Genomic DNA, 20,050 nt, shown 5'->3' on the forward strand with positions numbered 1-20,050 from the left:
TCATTGTGCATTTATGATTAGAATGTCGAAGCGTGAATTCCATATTTATTGGTAGTCAGGAAATGAGAATGTTTTTAGATTGCAAGTAGTATAAAGATGCCTATTTTGTCTATGCAATATACACTGAATTCGTACTGTTTAATGGTCTAATAGAAATTAAGAATGATAGAATGATTTACCATTTCTATAAACTGTATTCATTTACAATTATATACAAGTGTATCCTATTCCATTTAGATAGACCATTTTTTATACAATATTAGGTTGTAACATAGGTAAATTCGGTGAAAGCCAGTATTTTTCTTTATTTGATTGAACTTACTTATATTACAACCCAATAAAATAGTCTAATCATATGTAACAATAGTTTCTTGTAACTGTTAAGAATGTAATGGCGTTCCTATTCCTGTGATTGAAAGCAGTTTTCTATAAACAAAGATCCCTCCATTTTAGTATATCAATTTTCAAATACGTCTACAAGCAAACATGGAATTTACGCTTCCATGCGAGAATCACGCACATTTTATACTTTTATATTTCAGCATCGGTAACTTAATAATCATATGTAAAAAAGAGATTAATCATGGGTGCTATGCCATTTCGACAAACCTTAGCTTGTAGTCGCCAGAATAATGAAAGTACGACAAATCATACAATTTGTTTTTTTATGATTGCTTAATTTGCTCAACAATCCAAAATAACACATTCCAGTATTGTATTTTGACATAAAAAAGGCACAGGATCATCAATCGTAAGAAATTAAAAAGGTGCCAAAAGTTTCATGCAACAATTGAAAGAAGAAAAAGTTGATAAATTAAGTTTCTTATACAATGGATTGAACGTCTTAAAGCATTTAAGAAAATTGCATATATTTTTCTCTACATTTCTCACACACATTTTTATACCATTTGTTAGAAACATAAAAGTTCCCTTGATAAATCAAAGATGACAAAACTTTTGTAAGCATCAAAAGCAAGAAAAAAGTAGAACAGAGAGGAACAAGGTAATACTTCGCTATGAAAAGAAAAGAAGTATAACTCCCATTTGCATCGTCCGCATTGTAGTTCACATTTGTATGTCTAAATAATTATCTGTCAGATATTCTAGAACTGAGAAACATCATTGTTGCATATTCTATTACCCTTACCTTTTTATATTATTGTATTTTTTAGTAGGTTTATATATAAGCAGATCAAAAGCCATATATATAAAAAGTATTATGTAAAAATGATATCTGAAAAAGTTATTATAAGTTGCACAATAATTCCTTTTTACCTCTATTTTTAAATTTTCTTCCATTATGCCCTTGAGTGAAACTATGGATTGTAACAGAATTAAAAGAATGTAAATGGAAAAGATGATTATAAAACAGATAAAAATTGTTTCTAACTTATAATGCTTCTCAAGAATACTATCTCATGTGCAACTCTTTCATGCCGTGAATTTTCTTTTGTTATGAACAGTAGATTTATAATCACCCTCAGTAATTAATGCGATCTTTCGTAAGCCGCGATTTGAAAATCTTGTTCCGAAGAAATTATTTCGATTGCAACAAGAAGTTTCTTAGTACTCAATATTGCGCTATGACTGATCGCTAAGTAATTTTATCATGTAGTGACATACCTTTGTATCGACCTTATACCTCTTACATGTATTTCACTTATAAAATCTTTTTATCAAAAATATATATCTAATGTGTTCTCATAATTTTACCCTCATATTACTTATACTTCAACTTCAATAAAAATATGATGGAAAAAATTCGACTGAATAGTACAATTTATAAAACTTCAGGAATGTTTTATTTAAATTTATGTAAATAACAAATTTTATATGAAAAAGTAGTTCCTTTTTTACACTTATTGGTGAGAAGTGCAACAAAGAAATAATTTATATATAGATGTTTATTTTAAGAAGTAATTATCCAACTCTATCTCTTGGAATTAATCTAAGTTCAGATCCATGTTTAAGAAAAATGTTTCCTGAAATTAATCACATTATAAATATATTGCTTAAAAATTTTCTCATAAGCATTATTTTATAATATGACGGACTTACCTGCTGTTTGTTGTGGATTGATACCTATTCCATCATCTGTGATTATGGCAGACGTTGCTGGAGATACTTTAAATTCTTCAGCAGCAAATTTTAATACAGCAGTGAAAGGTGTATTATCTGGCACACTAAGTCTGCAATTATAATTATACAATATTTAATAATCATTAAAAATTTCTATTTAATTCACAAAATAAATTAGATGCTAACTTAAAATGATGAGAGCTTATACAAATCATTATTGAAACAAAGTAAATAATTAAAAAAGAAATAAATTTAATGAATTTTATATAAACCCTCATTTCCACTCAATGATTAAACAAGGATTATGCTATTACCATCCAATATCTTTTTCAATTTTATGCCATATTGTACCATTGGGATGTGTTTTTACTAATTTCATTCTGTTGTACATTATTTCTGAAATTTCTGTAGGACCATTTAATAATACTTCTATTACTTTGACAAGATGCTCATATTTGAATTCACAATTTGATATCCACTGATTTTCAACTTGTTTCATATGACGAGCAAAGTAAAATATGCTATCAAGGAAATTTGTGTAAAACTCTGAATATTTTTGCATCAACTTCCAAAGCAATTTTTGTTTTACCTTTGTAAGAGCTAAACAAACATTTGTATCATTGTGGACAAGTCTGTTTGACAATACCTGAACTATTAACGCCTTACTTTTGCTGTTGTTATGTAAATTAGCAGCAAAGTGAACTAATTTCGAATGAAAACCATCATTAATCATTTTATGAATATATTCCAAAACCTCATACTCATTACCATTACTAATTAAAGATTCCCAAGAAATGATTAAAGCTTCATCCTGCATGTCCAAAGCAGAGACACCTAACTTTTCTAAAGACTCTATAACTATATTTGTACAGATTCCGTTAACTAATATTCGTTTAAGAAAATCATTGAATCTCTCATTGCCACAATATTGAATGTACAATTTTAAAAATTCATCCACAATATCAGTTGATATGTTAGTGTCTTTCAAATAGACCTCTAGTAATTTATCACAAGCATTTTTCAATTCAGAACATTTATACAAATTTGATCTACTTTCCTTTAACCAATGGCTGTGAAGATTATTATCAAGGACATTTTCTTTGCCTATTTCATATGCTTTAGCAATTGTGACTTCAATAAACTGAGCACATTGAAAAGCTTTGATAACATTCTCAATACTTGTTTCTTGGCTAACTCTCGGATTTTCTATGAGTACAAGAAAAGTGTTAAACATTTTCAATACTTCAAGAAAATCAGCCTCTGACATATTTGTGTTATTTTTATTTACACATAAAGAACATGAATCTTATGATTCAATAAAATGATGTCTCGCACCAGAGTAACTAAACTTACACTTTAAATGGGAGTTTCGGATCAGAGGTAAGAGTTATTTTAAAAGTAACTTTAGACCTGTAACAAATGAACATTCCTATTATTAATTATTAAGTTAAATCATAAACATTAAGAAACCATATGTTTAACAGGACATATATTTTGAAGCTATATGTTAGTTTATGTATGCATACACACGTAGTACTTCTTTCCGTTATTTTTTAAAAAATGTTATCGATCAGAATACGTACGCCATAATTATCTAATATTGTTTTGTGAAAAATGGACTTTTTATATGTACGATTCACTCCGAAAAGTACCTTAACCTCAATCGAATGTTACTCGCTTGATTCCTACGCAAACATCACGAATCATGAATATCGTAAAACCAGAACGGAACACTATCACCACGTAGCGGTGAAAAGATTGAACTAATCGCTATTGCTGTCTTTGTCGCATACTGTTGCACATTTGCCTGATACAATTACATATTCTTATCGCATAACATTGCGGCCTTTGTCGGAGAATAAGCCATGTGCTATTACCTATTGGATGCGAAAGAAAAACAATAACTTAGAAGATATAAGGATAGATGATAGCACACTTTGTCTATAGTCAAAGAAAGTAATAGTGTGCAATAAAGGCATATATATACACAATATGTGTATTACTCATCACAGAAGTGGTAGGAAATAGTAAGGATAGACATATGTACTCATATTAGACAAAGAGGACGATACTGTATGACAAAGACAGCAATAGTAATTAGTTCCGTCTTTCCACCGCTACGTGGTGATAGTGTTTCAGTATTAATCGTAATGAAAAAAAATCGAATAAATTTTCATTAATAAAAAGAAGACTAATTGAAAGAATTAATTTGTGAACTTTAGCGATTGCATCTTCCAAATTAAACTCGAAATCAACTGTTTCCCTGCATCTCTGTAAGCTCTCTAGCTTACGAAAAGCATATTTAAAAATTTACAAATTCTATTCAATAGATCGAAGCATTAACTGGAATAATATTTAATTTCTGACAAACTATGTTCGATAAGGGCAAAGATTTAGTATTTTAGAGATCGTTAAACAGATCGTTAACTAAACTAAACGGTTGATTAATTTCAATTGAACGTTTATTAAAGCCTTTGTATACTTAAGTTACAAAAGTCTTAAGATGTTACAATATATGTACTCCTTTTTCAGCGTTCTTTTATCGGGCTCTACATTTCATTTTCGTAGTATTAAATCTTTAGAGTTACTTGCAAGTACTGAAAAAAGATTAGATATTTAGTAAAATCGAACTTAATTAATCAGTATATAAATACTATAATAAATACAATGATGCGTAAATACTTTTTGTAACAATTCTACGTTACAATAAATTTGATTTTTAACAGTAAACAAATAAATAGAACGCATCTTTTAAAATGTTCACCAATAGCTCTTGTAAACTCAGAAACAAATAAATTTATATGTTACAATTAATTTTTTTTACATTCTACGTTATTTAAATATACAAAGAAAACGTTGAACTTAAAAGACCAAACTGTGCCATTTAATAATCTACAGAAAACAGTATACCATTGAAGAGCTACAAATATTGTACTTCAGTACCTAATAACACAATATTTATTACAATTCTAATTAAAATATTAAAATATTTTTATAATTAAAAAAGTTCCTGTTTAATGTATTAAAATCATTACATTACCTCCAGCCTATCTAATTAAAAAATAAAATAAGTAGATACTTTTATTTCACTGCACTTGTTATTTTGAGGAAATGCTTATATATTTATATATTTATACATACATAAGAAGAATAGCAAATCATAGTGGTGTAAATTAGTATACTAATAATTTTTTAAAAATAGTGTCCTGCATTTATGGTCATAATATTTTTAAGCCATAAAAACATATTATAGCAGATAATAAAGTTATAACTTAATTAACTATAAAATGAAAGGGATGATACATTTAAGAACTAAAATATATTATTGAATTTATAAATTTTCGAAATCTTGGCTTGCACCATTATGATTTCAATCTGTCAAATATCTGAAAATTTCATGCATTTTAATTACTTTAATGATTATATACCATCTTAATGGTACAAGTTATATCTTTGTAAATTCAATTCAATATTATTAACGATACTAAATCCTTGCCTATGTTCACTATGGTAATATATAACTTTGTAATTAATGACGTGTATCGAATAATTTAATTTACATATGTATACATACATATGTATATAATCTTTTACTAATTACTTTTCGATTTATGTATTCGCTGCCCTTACTTTGCATTTATTAAGTTAATATACATACTATCCCTCCCAACCAACATGCCGCATACGCTATAACGAATATAACTTACATTTTTTTAAAATTCTGCTGTAACAGTTATCTCTAAAAGAAAATACAATTCATCAACCTTCACATTTATTATATTTTATTATTCCTATTGTGCATTTCATCAATTAAATAAAAAGTAACACGCGCGGTTAAAATTTGTGAAATCGCCACGTTACGGGCTTATCGCATTGTAAGAACTGTGATTGTGCCGTTAATGTTGCATTAGTGTGTTGCATACCATAGTTTCGGTGCGTTAATTTCTATATACGACACAATGCAATAGATAGTAGTGCGTAAAACGCATTCAGAGAAGTTGCACTTATCCGGAAAAAACTGGCGAAAGTTAAGCCTTTGTACTATTTCGATAATATTTGGACAATTACAAATACATACTTGTAAAGGTTAGATAGAATTCGGAAAGAACGAACTACACAGATCGCAAGGTTCAATGCAGCTCTGATAAAGTAGATCAGGTTTACACGCAGAGAACCCAGAGACGAAAATGGATAATAGTAAAGTGGATGAAGAAAATCAACGTAATATTAATGATGGGGACTGGATTTGTCCCGATTCTCAGTACGTAGCTTTCCTAGAGGCAACGTTGCTGTATGAAATCAGCTTTATGCTTTAATCGCGAATTTACAGTGGCCACAAAAAATATTTGCATATCACTGTATTTATCACATATTAATTAATCATGTCCATGTACATTAAATTTCGTATCATTTAATAGTGCTTTCATGCGACCATAAAAATGTGGATATCATGAAAATGAAATGTAGAACCTGATGAAAATACTTTTTGTATCCACTGTAGTTTCAACTTCGTTCAATACATATTATTTATACTATCGCTGTGTCCCTTTACAATGTTTATTTCAATTGGTAACACTGATTCTGTAATAAATCATGTGATATGTAATAATGTTATCTGCTTGAGAAAAATGTTAATTATTAAATGAGTAATTTAGTATATTGTTTTTTATACTTAAAGTTAATTACACTATTATATATACTATGCTGAAGTTTGTTCGTAGTAATTTATTGTACTAAAGAAATTTTGTATTCACTAGAGTAAGTAAAACAATAAGATGTTTAAGACTAACTTAACATAAGTCTTTTGTATTTTAAAATATTAGTATGAACCTGTAAAATGTTGATATTTAAAGATATAAAATTGTCTATTTATACATACCTATTGTGTGAGATAGTGTCTTGATACTGTTTAATATTTCAGATGTGCCAATGTAAATTTTGCAAGAAGAAACTCTTGTAATCGATGTGGAAAAGGTATATAAAAGTCAATATGGTAATGTATAGTTTCTATATAATTTTCCTTATGATAATGTTTTGTTCCTTACAACTTTTTTAATGTGTTGCTTTATTAATATTACAATATATAATATTATATATAACAATTAACAAAAGATATTTTTATGCAGACAGAGGAGAGTGTCCTAAGAAAAAAAAATTGGGACAAGAAATTGGTAAAGCAGCTGCAGAGAAAAGTAGAGGATTATTCAGGTAAATAATAGGAACATATATAACAATATAACGCAGAAAGAAATTATTCTCTATTATATGAAATAAGTTTAGAATAAATATTCTAAAAAGTACAACATTCAGGGACAACATCATAATATAATTTGATCAGATTTATTTAAATGATTGGTATTTTCATTTCAATAATATACAGAGTTGTACAATATATCGTATATCTTTCTTTAACTTTCAATATACTTAGATTTTTTGTAAAATATTTACACAATGAGTAAATATTATACATACATGAATAACAGAGCAAATAAATGATTGTATGTTATGATATCTTTATATTTAGTGCTGATGATTGGCAGTGCAGTAAGTGTGGAAACGTAAATTGGGCCCGGCGACAGCAGTGTAACATGTGTAATGCACCGAAATTCGGAGAGATTGAAGAACGTACAGGATATGGAGGAGGATATAATGATCGAGGAGTCGTTGAATATAAAGAAAGAAGAGATGATGATGACGAGTACGATGAGTTCGGGCGTCGTAAAAAGAAACGAAAGATTGAAAACCGCTCAGATGACGATTCCAAAGATTCTAGGTATAGCAGCCCGCCACGTAACAAGTCTAAGGACGAGGATGAAAGAGATGAAGTGGAGAATGAAGAAGATCAAAATGTAATGTAAATGTAATTGATGTTATTTTATCGATAATCAGAAATATCAAACACATTTGAAATTTCAGGATGAAGACGAAGAGGAAGAGGAAGATGATGAAGAAGATGGTGATTTATCGAAATACGATCTTAGTGAATGGGATGACTTTGCAATTAAGAAAAAGTAAATTTTCTCATGATTAACGTTTGTATAGTAGATGCAATACATGTTGTTAATTTTCAGTACAAATGGGAGCACTGCATCTTCAGAAGAACAACAATCAAGGTAATAATAACAATAAAAATGGAGGACCTATATAAGCAACTTTCTCTTACTTTCATTTAGCAATTTTCCTTTGTTATAAACAAGATCAATAATAATCTTATCATCATTAGAGAATTTGAGAAAATAATAATTATATCCATAAAAACAGGTAACAAACGTTTTATATATGGACGTAATATTTTTTTTACAGAGATAAAGATGACTGGCGCGATTCGGGGACATCCAGTCAATGAGAAGATGTGCAGAAGGAAAGGTTTGACTTGGGTTTCGGGTATAAAATTGATTGCGACAATGAATCGCGATATTAATGGATGAAATTGCTAAACGGCACATTTGTTTTAAACCTTTTAGAGATAGCATTATCGTATTCCTTATTAGTTAGATTCATAATGACATGGTTAAAAGGAAGATATAGATTTAACAAGCCTGATGGAGATCATAATACAATACTCGTTAAATAAATGATTTTTTACAGGTGAGAGGAAATCCCATGAGCGAAAAATTGCTCGAGTACTAAGAGATATAACACAACGCAACAAATTTAGTGATTTAGTAAGCACCTTTGGATAAAGTGATGGACGATATACAACTTATTGCAAAGGGAATCGATTAACAAATAAGCTTTACATTTCGTGACTGAACTCATAACTTCGTTTGACTCTATGGATGGAGAATAAAATGTAGGTTACTTATTTGCGCAATATTGACCTAAATATTGCATAGTAATGTGGAAATTCGTAAAATGCTTGACGCAGGTAGAATATTTCGCTAGTAAATGAAAACAAGAAAAAAAAAAACAGAAAAACAGAATGACCTGTAATTCTGATATAATTTTATGGATGATGTGTTACACGACTCGTTGTAAAAGCTCTGAATTACGAACATAGATGAAATCTTATTTCTAACTCAAAATATAAAATCTTCGAGAAAGCTCTCTATCATGTCACACTTCTAAAAAAGTTTCTCTATGTACGTTATCACAAAATTCATGACATTCTCATAGTCACTTACTTCACTTTGATTCGCTTAAAATATTGCTCAAGCTGCTTCGAAAAAAATTTTTCTTTTATTTTATCTTTTATAACTTATCTGTTTGCCTCGCTCTTTCTCTCACGTTTTCGCTCACTTTTTCTTTTCTCCTTTTTTCATGCATAACATCTAATGATTAAATAAACATAATGTAGTATTAAAAAATCATTCCCTAATGAATATAGATATGTATTGATATCTTCAGAATGAAGAAAAAAAAAAAAGATACATTTTCTTGTTTTGACTATCACAGATCCGAGTAAGTTGGAAGCAGCCCGTTTTTTTCAATCGAAAAAATATGATATGAGGTATGTCATCATGACACCTGGAAACCTCTAAAAACCTGTGTTCGGTTCTCGACGGGCAGAAAAAAATACATATAGAGTAGGAGTGTGCGGATACCCGAAATTACGGATCTCGGAGCCTCAGCTCGGGTCAAGATCCCGAAAGTTTATCAGCGCAAACATATTCGAATACCCGTTATTTGAAACGTGGTTTACGATTACGTGGTACTCGATTCCGAATATAATTTTTCACATGTCATATTGTGCAATATATTCCTTGGTTTAAAATTCTTACATATGATTACAACTGCAAAAGTATAAGTTGAAAGTTTAAGTACAATGTAATAGAAAAATTATGTTCTGAATTGAGCGTCGGATCCCGAATCGAAAATCGGGTTCTGAAGTAACGGGTACCCAATTATGTTTATGTGTCGACAAACCGAGATCCCGACACGAACACGAAAAAGATTCCCGACCCGATTCTAGGCCGCAATTTTGAATACCCGCACAACCCTAATAATGTTATCAAAAAATCTTTGTGACGCCCATTTTCTCGAATAGCTACGAAACTCATTATCGATCAATTCTGATACTGACTTCTTGTAAATATCTTTATTTTTCATTTATAATAAAAATCATTCATCAACAACATAATTGTTCTTAGTCAATTATTCTTTTTTCTTATAATTATTACACTACGTAGGGTCATGATTATGCACAGTGTTGGTCACAAGGAGGAATCGGTGAAGGGAATAAAAGGGACGGGCGATACTGTTTTAAGGAGTATGTTGCAACAGGGATACATATCGTATATATGTACAATTATGAATTTGAGCTTGCTTGACTGCGTTTTTTTTTAATTATTTAGTGATAAAAGGAAGGATGAATTGTTCACCGGCGTATCTTCATGTCGTTCCTTCGAATACTTCATTAATTCTCGCACAATTACTTTATCACGAGCAATTGTTCGAATAAAAAGGAAGAAGGGACGCATTCATATCCATCTTTGTTTTTATGTTCTTTCTTTCATTTCTCGTTCCTCCTGATCGACAAAAGTCTCTAGCAACGATCACCGTATATTCCGATCGACGAAATAACGATTACTACGAAGAAAAATCAGATTTTACATTAGTATTTACATAAATCACGTAACGCCACGTGACATTCGTAATATTTCCAATTTACAGAGAGAGAGAGAGAGAGAAAGAGAGAATTCTGATACGAAAACGATATCCTCTAAGACGATGGAACAGATTTTGGAGTCGCGAGAGACATTAAAATGGCTTTTTAATGTCGTGATTTAAGAATAAAACGCTTATCGATATAATAACACATACATAAACAACACCGTAAATAAAGAATTGGACGAGAAATCTCGTTACCGCCAGTCACGATAAACCATCCCGCGAAAAATGGTGTTACTATTAATTATTCTCCATAATCACATCAACATTAGAACCTTAACAAATTCGACTTCTTTGTCCTTTACAAGATCGCGCGCAATAATTTTTATATAAAGTTTTACATTATCCGAAAAACTCGTGTTCGTTCGTTATGATCGGATTAATTGTCCTCGGATTAATAAACGCAATTGCCGAAAAGGACACAGAAAGGCCACCACAATCATAAATCATCGTCGTCGCGACGTCTATCTTCGATCAGACAGCTTACACGTTAGTTTTATTTCGGCATAAAGAACTGCTGATGCGAATGCGAGTTTGGCGGCGGATGTAAAGTAGGATGTGGTGGACCGCTACCCCTTGTCCCTGTAGCGTAAAGTTGTTGCTGGAAGTTATGGAATTGTTGAGCATAATTTGGATCCGACATGCTAGGTCCACTACCGACGAAAGGGCTGTTCTTGAAATTACTAGTAGCACCACCCATGCTCGGAGGTAATGGCTGTGTCGCATCCGGGGGAGGTCCTAATCCCATTGGGCTGCCTTTGCTGCCGGATACGTACATACCAGGATTCGGTTGACTGGGAACTTGCGATACCATGTCAGGTGGGAAGACTTTATCTGGATCCATTGAACCGCCTGGAAAGACGCCGCCACCAACCATGTGTTGCATTCGCATTAAATTAGGCTGAGGTCTCATATTGCCGACAGGTCTCATTGAAGGATGTACACCAACTGATGTGTTCATCGATTGTCCGTCCATCCTTGGAGAGCCTCCCATGCCAGGAAGTCCACCGCTCATGGTTGATGGCATACCAGTATGCGGGCCCATACTGTTCGGTACACAACCGTTTGGGAAGTACTGAAGATTTACAGACGGTGTGCCCATCTTTGATTCTAAATTAGACAAGGGATTCGTGAATCGTTGAAGGAAGTCCAAACTCGGTGGTCCTCTTGGCGTATGACCGACGTTGGGCCTTGCTGGTAGATATTGTATCGTGTTTGGAGCACTAGGTTTTACTTGAACATTCGCTCCGTTATAAGGACTAGGGCCAGTCACATGACCTGTCATTAATCTTGGCGGCGGTGCATGAGGATCGCCACCAGGATATGCTCCTGTCGCATTACCTGAATGGCTACTCATCATACCATGGCCCATGATAGGATGACCCATTTTACTAGGTACACCGGGACTTCCTGTGTGTGAAGTTGTCGGGCTATAACTCGTTGGTGGTCCTGCCAAACTCATACACATTCCTCCTACTTCGCCCTGTTCACTGGTCGGACCACCCATATGACAACTTCCATTCATTTCGCCACCCATTTGCATCATGTGCATACTGTGCGGATTCCCGAACTGCATCATCCCGGTGTTCCCGGAATGAATAGGTCCTTCGTTACCTAATGAATTGCTAGCTGCCGTATTAGTAAGTTGTTGACTCATCTGAGCTAAGGAAGTTATGGGATCAAAGTGATTTGTACTCATTGCGGTTAAACTGCCGAGTCGCCCTCCGATATTGTTGGGATTAAGAGGCACATTGTCTGAAGGTTGACTCACGTTCACAGATGGTCTACCGCAAGGGAAGGAGGCGCTTGGACCTCCCAGAGAAGGTACCACCGTTGCGTTTCCAGAATTACTTGGATTTGTAAGACTTGGATTTGTAGACTGTTGTTGTTGTTGTTGTTGTTGTTGTTGTGGAGGAGGTTGTTGTGGTTGTTGTTGCGATTGTTGCTGTGGTTGCTGTTGCTGTTGCTGCTGTTGGGGCTGAGTTTGTTGTTGCTGAGTATCTTTCGTTGATGGCGGAGATGTGTCGGGTTTCGTAGTAGGTGACGCTGGTACTGTTCTTGGAGGACCCATACTATCTGGTATATTCGTGTTATGCGGTGCTGGACTACTCTGTGCACTTGCACTAGACTTATTTCCGGGTTTTCCAGGATCAACTGGAGTATGCGGAGCACCATTGCCTGGTGTGTGCGGAGTATGAGGAGTATGTGGACTGTGTAAAGAGCCTGTAAACCCACGATTCATGCTATCCATTTGAACTGGACTTGCACCTTCCGATCTAGCAGGAAACTGATTGCTGCTGTCCAAAGTTCCTGGCAGAATTCTGTTTGGTATCTCTGTATTGCTGGCCGTATTCCTGAAGACATAGAATAAGATAAAATTATAAACCTACGTTAGAAAGGGAATTATACATCTGTAAGGTATTGTTATACAAGTATACTTACGTAGATAAATTGCCATCCTTTAGACTCGTATTTGGCTGTTTCTGTATAGTCAGTTCCTGTCCCTCGAAGGTATTAAGATACTGAATTTGCTGAGGGCTTGGAACCGGCATCAGATTCGCTTCCTTAACACCCGCTGCGTTCACTGCCCCAGTGTGTTGCTGCTTTTGCTGGGCTAAGGATTGCAGCGTGCGGCAAAACATACCATCCACTATGTTGTAACATATAACACGATCAATTCACCGCGTAATGTTTTTAAGTAGTGAACTTTTAAAATATTTTACGTAATAATTATAATAATCGTGGTTACTTAGTTGTTGCATTAAGATCCTTCGAATGCGATTCAATGTCAAATATTATTTAACATATCAAACAATATTTTAAGAGATAATATGATCGACTATTACAATAAAGTAATTATTCCATTATTTGGTCTTACCATTTGGAGGCTGACTGGTGGAGAAATCTAAAGATGAATCTTTTTGAGCAGTTGTTCCACTAGGACTAAGCGTTGAGATGTGCGAATGAGAAACAGGCGTTCCCGGATTACTATGATTAAGTCTCGTTGTTGATACAGCTGTTGCATTTCCAACTGTCGGATTCGGAGAGTCTTGACTCGTCGGACTTTGTCCTGGTAGATGGTTGGTTCTCTGATTACCGATTTGAAATTGTCTATTGCAGTCTGCGGGTGAATTTAGAGCTGAACTTGCGCGAGGTGACGGTAGGGATAAATTGCTGGTTGGATTATTAGGTGAAGAAGGGTTTGGGCTTTGTATCGCAATTGGCACACTCGCAGATCGCGTTGTTTGATGATACGGCGGTGGTGGCCCTTGACTACGCGGGACCCCAACCATATTAGCACCTCGCAATGAGACTCCAGTTCCAGGACTTCCAACACTGGCCTACAATATGAATAAATATTATATTAAAACGTTATACTAACATTTTTTAAGTATACTTTTTGTTTCAATAAATAATGATAGTTACCCAATAGTCATTAATCTTTAATTATTTTTCAAATACAATCTTTAATCTTTTATATTATATTTTACCTTATTTTTTCCATCAAGAAACTGATGTTGCAATTTATGCCAATCCATAGTTGGAGGACATTGAGTTGGTACAACTGAAGGAACGTTCGTTGGAGGACACGTCGATACCGCTGTTCCTTGCGTCGTGTCTAGAGTATTAGCGGTTTCTTCCTTGTGCTCAGGAAATAACATCATTTGCATTTTCCTAATGGTTGCTAATTGAACTTCTCGATGTTGCCTTTGTTGCGGAGTTAAATTTTCGTCTGGAACTTTGACACCTTGCAGTGATGGCTGTAAACTGCCTGGGCCTGGGCTGGTTGTACCTCCTAATAAATTGGGACTATGGCCCATCGTAGTACTATTAGGAGGTTGTGGATTTGCTGTAATAAAAGGTATGCTTCTAATGGCATAAAGTGTACACAAAAAGGTACCCGTAAAAAAATTGGAAACATATTTGACTACAATACAAATATAACTACATATTACCTGAGTTACCAGGTGAATTTGGTACAAGACAAGGCACATCTATATTTGCATCGTCCAATGATGGTTCAGAATTACCAAGGGTATTTCCACCATTTAAGTTCCTAAGGTTAGGTTGTTCATTCCAGAATGGAGGAGCATTAGGATCAAGAGCCGGTAGATCAGGAGGTTGCTCATTTTGGAAAGTATTGTTTGTACCTCCTTGATGACCTTTTTGTTTCATCATTGCAAGGTTGTTTAACCATTGTGCAGGATTTTGACGAAATTGGTTTACTTTATTTGGATGTTTCTAAGGTGATAATAACATCATGTTAGTAAATATAAAAATAATGTAGATTTTTCTTTAGGAAACTTTACTAGATACCTCTAGATACTTCTTAGTGCCAGGTTGTGCACAATGATAAGCAATAATTGATGGATATTGTCCTTGCATCACTGCATCTGCACCTTTATTTGCTAATGTTGTAGAAAATACAAAAATTTGACTTTGCTGTTGCATATACTGAGCTTCACCGCTTCCTGTGCTAGTTCCCATCTGTTTTCCAAGAACATTACTAACTAATGGTTGAATACCATCTGCAGTAATCACATTACCACTACAATCTACAACAATGAATAAAACAAATAAAATAATTGCACACAATAATTAAACATCAAGAATATAAATAATTAACAAAAGCATAAGAATTAAATTTAGTCCTACCAGGTATATCATCTGTGGGATTGTTATGATCACCTTCTTGCTTCACTGAGTTTAGAATTGGTTGATTTGCACTATTATTTTGATTCTCTCCGGACAATGCACCTTCTCCATTGGAAGGATCCAAACAAGGATCCCTAGAGCACTCTGTAGTGTCTTCTCCTGTTGTATCATCATTGTTACCTCCGGTGCCTTCTTCTTTGATTTTAACTGGGTCTGCGTCAGGTTCCTCTTTGACAACAGTGGTTGGTACGCAACTTGGTTCGCTGGGCTTCTTTTCTGTTTTCATGTTTGAAGCTATACTGGATGAATTATCCTGTCAGACCTTGGTCAGGTGAGTAAAGATCAAACACATGGCCACTATCGTCCGCAATGTGCGGAGTAACAACGCATTCGAAACCAGTGGTAGAGGTTAACAACGAAAAATATCGTTGACCGGTACCCGTGCCGAACGTGTCCTTAAAAAACGGTGTGCAACAGCACTCCCGAGGAAGGCATGTCTCTGTGGATCTCTATTAATTTTCCCGATGATAATACTTCTGGTGATCGTCGATTCAGCTTGTTTTCAGTCATTTAAATTAGGTAACCGCGGAATCGGATTCCTACGCATGGAGGAATCACGGTTGTCAGCGGGCGACTGATACAGGAATACGAAAGTTAAGACCAATACCACGAAGGTATCGGGACGAAGAAAATATCCTAAATGTCAGCCTCGTATCCGCAGCGAGTGCATAGCGTACCTCCGGCTTCAATGTCGTATGTAACACCACGTTGTAATCGCGTAAGACGTATTCAAAACATAGAACGGGGGCCAATGCACGCTGCACTCAAATTTCCTTGCCATTCGCGAGCATTGTTCTCCAACTTTATTTGTCACTTCATGGTCGCTTTGATTATTTATTTCTTTTACGCACGGCTGCCAACTGCTCGTCGAAAGTTAGACATCGTTTTAACGCGCCTCGAGAAGGAAGCGTTCATACCTTTTCCCCGATAAATAGAAAAAGATGGAAAGAGGCCTACCACCAGGCGTACTTGACTCGTTCCTTACACTTGATCGCCTGCAGGGTTACTATTTTGGTCTTTCTTTCCTTGTATTTTTCACCATTCTTCCGCAGCTTTTAGACGTAAGTATGTATACATATTAGGATACGTGTACCTTCCTTTATTTCATTTGGTTAAGCGGGCGTTTTATTTCACGATATCTCCCTAGACAGAGGCTGCATTTATTTAACGCAGAATCAAAACTCTGTAAAATTAAATTTGGAATACGAGAGACCAGGGACGAATCGAGTGATACCGGTGCCTGGGTTCTTTAACTTCAGTTACTTTTTTACTTTATGTATATACATATAACGTACGGTCCCCATATATGGATATACTTTCCAGGCGGTATTTTTAAAATGTACAGTAACATTGGAAAAATATGATAAATTCTATTAAAATGCTAGGGTATATCTAAGCTTTTTCTATGAACGTTTAAGTTGAATAGAAACTGTAGATAACTGTGATACCTCATAGGTGCTGTTTGGAAGAAACCACGAGATAGAAATATTAAGTTCTCATGGTTTCTAATTATACGATCGATTTAGTACAAATGGAACACAAATGCTTTTTATGTACATTCAGGCGCGTAATATTTCATATTATTTATAGATTAAGTACATTAAGCACGTATATCACAATCAGCATTTTTAATATTGGTTGATTTATAAGAACTTTTTACAGGTAATAAATTTCGTTTAATCGCGATATATTAAAAAAATCAAACAATTGAATGCAATTGTAGGAATAATCAGTGAAATAAATATAACCTAGGCTTTTTTCTTTTTATATTTTTTCACTTATGTTCCAACTAATTGTGATTTAAATATTATACCATATGAATAAAAAATATTTAATCTGAAACACAAAAGAATTTACTATTTTTATATATTACTAAAATATTTTTTTATACAGTTATCATTTTTTATATTTTTCAGATTAAAATAATTCATATAAAAATGTCACAATTGGAGCTAGATCCTCAATTTACACAGGGTTTGCACCTTCTACATTCTACTAATAAAGATTCTGCGGAACAGCTGCGAGCACTTTTAGATGAAGCAATCAAACAAAAATATGGGCCATCAAAGATGTTATCGAATGTATTACACAAAAAGGTAATTAGATGATAATTAATTTAAGGACATTATGTTGAGGGTTATCCAGAATAGAATACTTCAATTAAGGTGGTTTATATTAATTAAGTTATTATAATTACAGAGTTAGTTCTGATATCAGGGCACTCGTGAAGCATAGGAGATTTCATTCACGTAAAAAGATATCTAGTATTTGATCCCTCTGATCTAATGTTGTCATTTATTTTTTGAACTTCTATCTCTTAGATTCTCTGTTTTTAGTATATGATGGAGGAACCGGTGCTGAGTGATCATAGTAGCAGCAGTAGTAGTAAAAAAAGCAAAAGCTCCTCTTCTTCTTCCTCCAAACATTCAAGTAAATCAAGCAAAAACAGCTCTCCTGTGAATTTACCAACTCGTGACACACCACCTGATATTATCCAGACTGATAATACTCTGGCATTAGAAATATTAGAGGATGATCTGACATGTGTTATTTGCAAAGGAATGGATGTTGGAGCAAGAAACAGACTTGTTGAGTGTTCAGAGTGCCATTCCTTGTACCATCAGGAGTGTCATATTCCACATATTTTAGATTCTCAAATAGATGTTCCAGGACTGGTGTGGTATTGTTCAAACTGTTCCAAATCTCAGGTGTGTGTATTCACTCACATTATAATTTATTATATTTTTTGTACATGAAATATTTTGATAATTTTTAGCAAAAAATGTTAGAAAACATAAAAGTTATGAAGTAAGAAATCTCCTTTCTTAATTTATAGGTTTCAAAAGAAAGGAGCTCACCAAAAACAGTGATAGAAAATAAATCTAAAGAACAAAAAAAATCTAACTCAGGTAAGTTTCTTATATTTTATAAAAATAGATGTATTTTCTCTTTCAATTAAAAAAGCAGTCATTACCTTGTTTAATAGGTGGTGGAAACAAAGTAACACCAAATATTCATATTATAAGTGCAGATAGAAGATTAAAGGATATGATGAAAAAAGCTAAGCAAGATAAACGAAGCACAAATACTACTCAGAGTTCGAAGAATTCTCGGTCCAGTTCACCAGCAATGTCTTCAACGAAATCTCAGGAAAAATCATTACTGTACAAAATCAAGTCAGGTGTAGAATGAAACTCTCGCTCATACGAATATTGTGATAATATTGTATAATATAAAAAAGACCCAAACAAATTTTATAATTCCAACATTACAAGTTGATTAATTAATTAAAAGATAGTCATGATCGATACGTTAATATGTATATTCTGATAGCAAAATTAATATGTTTTGCCAAAGATAGTATAAATAATCTTTAAGTAGATAATATTAATTTTATATACCGCAGCAATTCCCAATTTTATGCTGAGAAAACTAAGGCTTTTACTTTTTATATTATTATGTACTTTCGTTATATGATTTTCTTTGTTTTTAATATAATTCATTACGAGATATAAAGAATAGCAGCGCGATGTAATTTGATATTGTAACGTTTAACTATAAAAATATAATTTTTTGTACAAATGTACATTAATTTAAATATACAAACATAAATGTGTAATTGAATTTCTGTAAAACTTTAAAAACCTCAAATAAAAAATGAAAGAAGCGATTGCGGGTACTCCGAAATAAGCTTTATGAGTGTCGAGTTCATTTATAATATCAATATATTTTTGCAATTTTTCAAATGCTTATTTGTTTGTCCCTACGTCCCATTGAAAATTTGGCAAGAGTCATTTCGTTCTCGAGTGTTACTTAAAATCTACTTATATGCAAGATGGGGGGGTGAATTCTATTTACATTGGGCTTTTGGAGGGTTGCATCTACACGCGTACATCGATAGATACACGCTCATACACACAGCATACACACAAGTAAAGCAGCATCGCATTCACACATTAATTACATTCATCGTTACATGCGCACATACTTTACGTAGAGGCTATACAACGAGAAAAGATACATTCAAAAATTCATAGGAATGAAAACGAGCCCGTTTTACATAACTTTTTTTTTCATACACGGTTCCCGAAGTCGAATATATTTTAAGTTATTCTTGCAGGGAACAATCATCCCCCCATCCTTGTTTTCGAAGCTTAACAAAGAATAATCTTAAACTCGACATGACGTTTGGAATCGTCTATACTACGAAGCATGACATTACTAATCGACTCATAAACCGCTGAACATTTCCTCCGTTAATTACAATACAGTACATACGTTGAATGCGGAATTGACAAGCTTTTCAGATGGATGGAGTCAACTGTCGAGCGTACAAATTATCGAGAAATTCTGCTATACCACAAGCAATTCTGAATATTATACTTAAACGTCCCCATATCTTCGTAAAAATAAACATTCTGCAAAAAATTTGGAATTAGTACCAATGAACCATGTATTCATGGATCCTAAGGTTCTCTTAAAAAAACCGAATCTTTTTACGTTAGGAAATTCTTTAATCAAAAATCTATTGGGACAAAAAGACTTGCTATTGATATCTGCAGCATTAGTTAAAAATAATAAAAATATTAGTGATAGTGAACATCGAGCATTTAAATGTTCCAAATTCCAGAATTAGCATCTTCTT

At 33.4% G+C, this 20,050-nt stretch overlaps 4 protein-coding genes across 13 annotated transcripts; 2 read left to right on the forward strand and 2 right to left on the reverse strand.

The window, feature by feature from the left end:
• Positions 1-1,774: 1,774 nt before the first annotated feature.
• Positions 1,775-3,837, reverse strand: LOC126873634 (ubiquitin-fold modifier 1). Of its 2 annotated transcripts, XM_050634710.1 has the most exons (4): positions 3,663-3,837; positions 3,433-3,489; positions 2,059-2,189; positions 1,775-1,982 (listed from the first exon to the last, which is right to left on the reverse strand). In XM_050634710.1, the coding sequence occupies exons 1-4, from the start codon at positions 3,665-3,667 to the stop codon at positions 1,921-1,923; spliced, it is 255 nt and encodes an 84-aa protein (XP_050490667.1). In that variant the 5' UTR covers positions 3,668-3,837; the 3' UTR covers positions 1,775-1,920. The 2 variants fall into 2 exon arrangements, with proteins under 2 accessions (XP_050490667.1, XP_050490666.1); XM_050634709.1 differs by lacking the exon at positions 3,663-3,837 and having other exon boundaries at positions 3,433-3,521.
• A 1,908-nt stretch (positions 3,838-5,745) lies between these two features.
• On the forward strand, positions 5,746-10,159 carry LOC126873631 (zinc finger Ran-binding domain-containing protein 2). Of its 4 annotated transcripts, none has more exons than XM_050634705.1 (8): positions 5,746-6,340; positions 7,001-7,053; positions 7,206-7,287; positions 7,604-7,928; positions 7,996-8,090; positions 8,151-8,192; positions 8,383-8,445; positions 8,673-10,159. In XM_050634705.1, exons 1-7 carry the CDS (start codon positions 6,267-6,269, stop codon positions 8,423-8,425), a joined length of 714 nt encoding a protein of 237 aa, XP_050490662.1. In that variant the 5' UTR covers positions 5,746-6,266; the 3' UTR covers positions 8,426-8,445; positions 8,673-10,159. The 4 variants fall into 4 exon arrangements, 3 of the variants coding, with proteins under 3 accessions (XP_050490662.1, XP_050490661.1, XP_050490660.1); XR_007692467.1 differs by having other exon boundaries at positions 5,747-6,340; positions 8,383-8,872; positions 8,948-10,159; XM_050634704.1 differs by having other exon boundaries at positions 5,747-6,340; positions 8,668-10,159.
• Positions 10,098-15,641, reverse strand: LOC126873608 (protein BCL9 homolog). Of its 2 annotated transcripts, none has more exons than XM_050634644.1 (7): positions 15,346-15,641; positions 15,007-15,245; positions 14,646-14,931; positions 14,181-14,539; positions 13,568-14,030; positions 13,132-13,303; positions 10,098-13,043 (listed from the first exon to the last, which is right to left on the reverse strand). In XM_050634644.1, exons 1-7 carry the CDS (start codon positions 15,629-15,631, stop codon positions 11,186-11,188), a joined length of 3,663 nt encoding a protein of 1,220 aa, XP_050490601.1. In that variant the 5' UTR covers positions 15,632-15,641; the 3' UTR covers positions 10,098-11,185. The 2 variants fall into 2 exon arrangements, with proteins under 2 accessions (XP_050490601.1, XP_050490600.1); XM_050634643.1 differs by having other exon boundaries at positions 13,132-13,339.
• A 676-nt stretch (positions 15,642-16,317) lies between these two features.
• Positions 16,318-19,101, forward strand: LOC126873627 (integrator complex subunit 12-like). Of its 5 annotated transcripts, none has more exons than XM_050634694.1 (5): positions 16,318-16,466; positions 17,322-17,501; positions 17,742-18,113; positions 18,242-18,314; positions 18,392-19,101. In XM_050634694.1, exons 1-5 carry the CDS (start codon positions 16,347-16,349, stop codon positions 18,595-18,597), a joined length of 951 nt encoding a protein of 316 aa, XP_050490651.1. In that variant the 5' UTR covers positions 16,318-16,346; the 3' UTR covers positions 18,598-19,101. The 5 variants fall into 5 exon arrangements, with proteins under 5 accessions (XP_050490651.1, XP_050490653.1, XP_050490655.1 ...); XM_050634696.1 differs by having other exon boundaries at positions 18,373-18,585; XM_050634698.1 differs by having other exon boundaries at positions 16,340-16,470.
• Positions 19,102-20,050: the final 949 nt, after the last annotated feature.

Source organism: Bombus huntii, chromosome 15, assembly GCF_024542735.1.
Source record: "Bombus huntii isolate Logan2020A chromosome 15, iyBomHunt1.1, whole genome shotgun sequence".
Taxonomy (NCBI): domain Eukaryota; kingdom Metazoa; phylum Arthropoda; class Insecta; order Hymenoptera; family Apidae; genus Bombus; species Bombus huntii.

Coding starts and splice junctions, on each gene's coding strand:
- LOC126873631 (XM_050634705.1), top strand. CDS start 6,267: ATGGATAATAGTAAAGTGGATGAAGAAAATCAACGTAATATTAATGAT. Junction 6,341..7,000: donor TGGATTTGTCCCGATTCTCA/GTACGTAGCTTT, acceptor TTAATATTTCAG/ATGTGCCAATGTAAATTTTG. Junction 7,929..7,995: donor AGAATGAAGAAGATCAAAAT/GTAATGTAAATG, acceptor TTGAAATTTCAG/GATGAAGACGAAGAGGAAGA.
- LOC126873608 (XM_050634643.1), bottom strand. CDS start 15,631: ATGAAAACAGAAAAGAAGCCCAGCGAACCAAGTTGCGTACCAACCACT. Junction 14,540..14,645: donor AAATTCACCTGGTAACTCAG/GTAATATGTAGT, acceptor CTTTTATTACAG/CAAATCCACAACCTCCTAAT. Junction 14,031..14,180: donor TTCTTGATGGAAAAAATAAG/GTAAAATATAAT, acceptor TTCATATTGTAG/GCCAGTGTTGGAAGTCCTGG.
- LOC126873634 (XM_050634709.1), bottom strand. CDS start 3,506: ATGTTCATTTGTTACAGGTCTAAAGTTACTTTTAAAATAACTCTTACC. Junction 2,190..3,432: donor CCGAAACTCCCATTTAAAGT/GTAAGTTTAGTT, acceptor TTATAATTGCAG/ACTTAGTGTGCCAGATAATA. Junction 1,983..2,058: donor CAATCCACAACAAACAGCAG/GTAAGTCCGTCA, acceptor GATTAATTTCAG/GAAACATTTTTCTTAAACAT.
- LOC126873627 (XM_050634694.1), top strand. CDS start 16,347: ATGGAAAGAGGCCTACCACCAGGCGTACTTGACTCGTTCCTTACACTT. Junction 17,502..17,741: donor CGAATGTATTACACAAAAAG/GTAATTAGATGA, acceptor CTCTGTTTTTAG/TATATGATGGAGGAACCGGT. Junction 18,114..18,241: donor CAAACTGTTCCAAATCTCAG/GTGTGTGTATTC, acceptor CTTAATTTATAG/GTTTCAAAAGAAAGGAGCTC.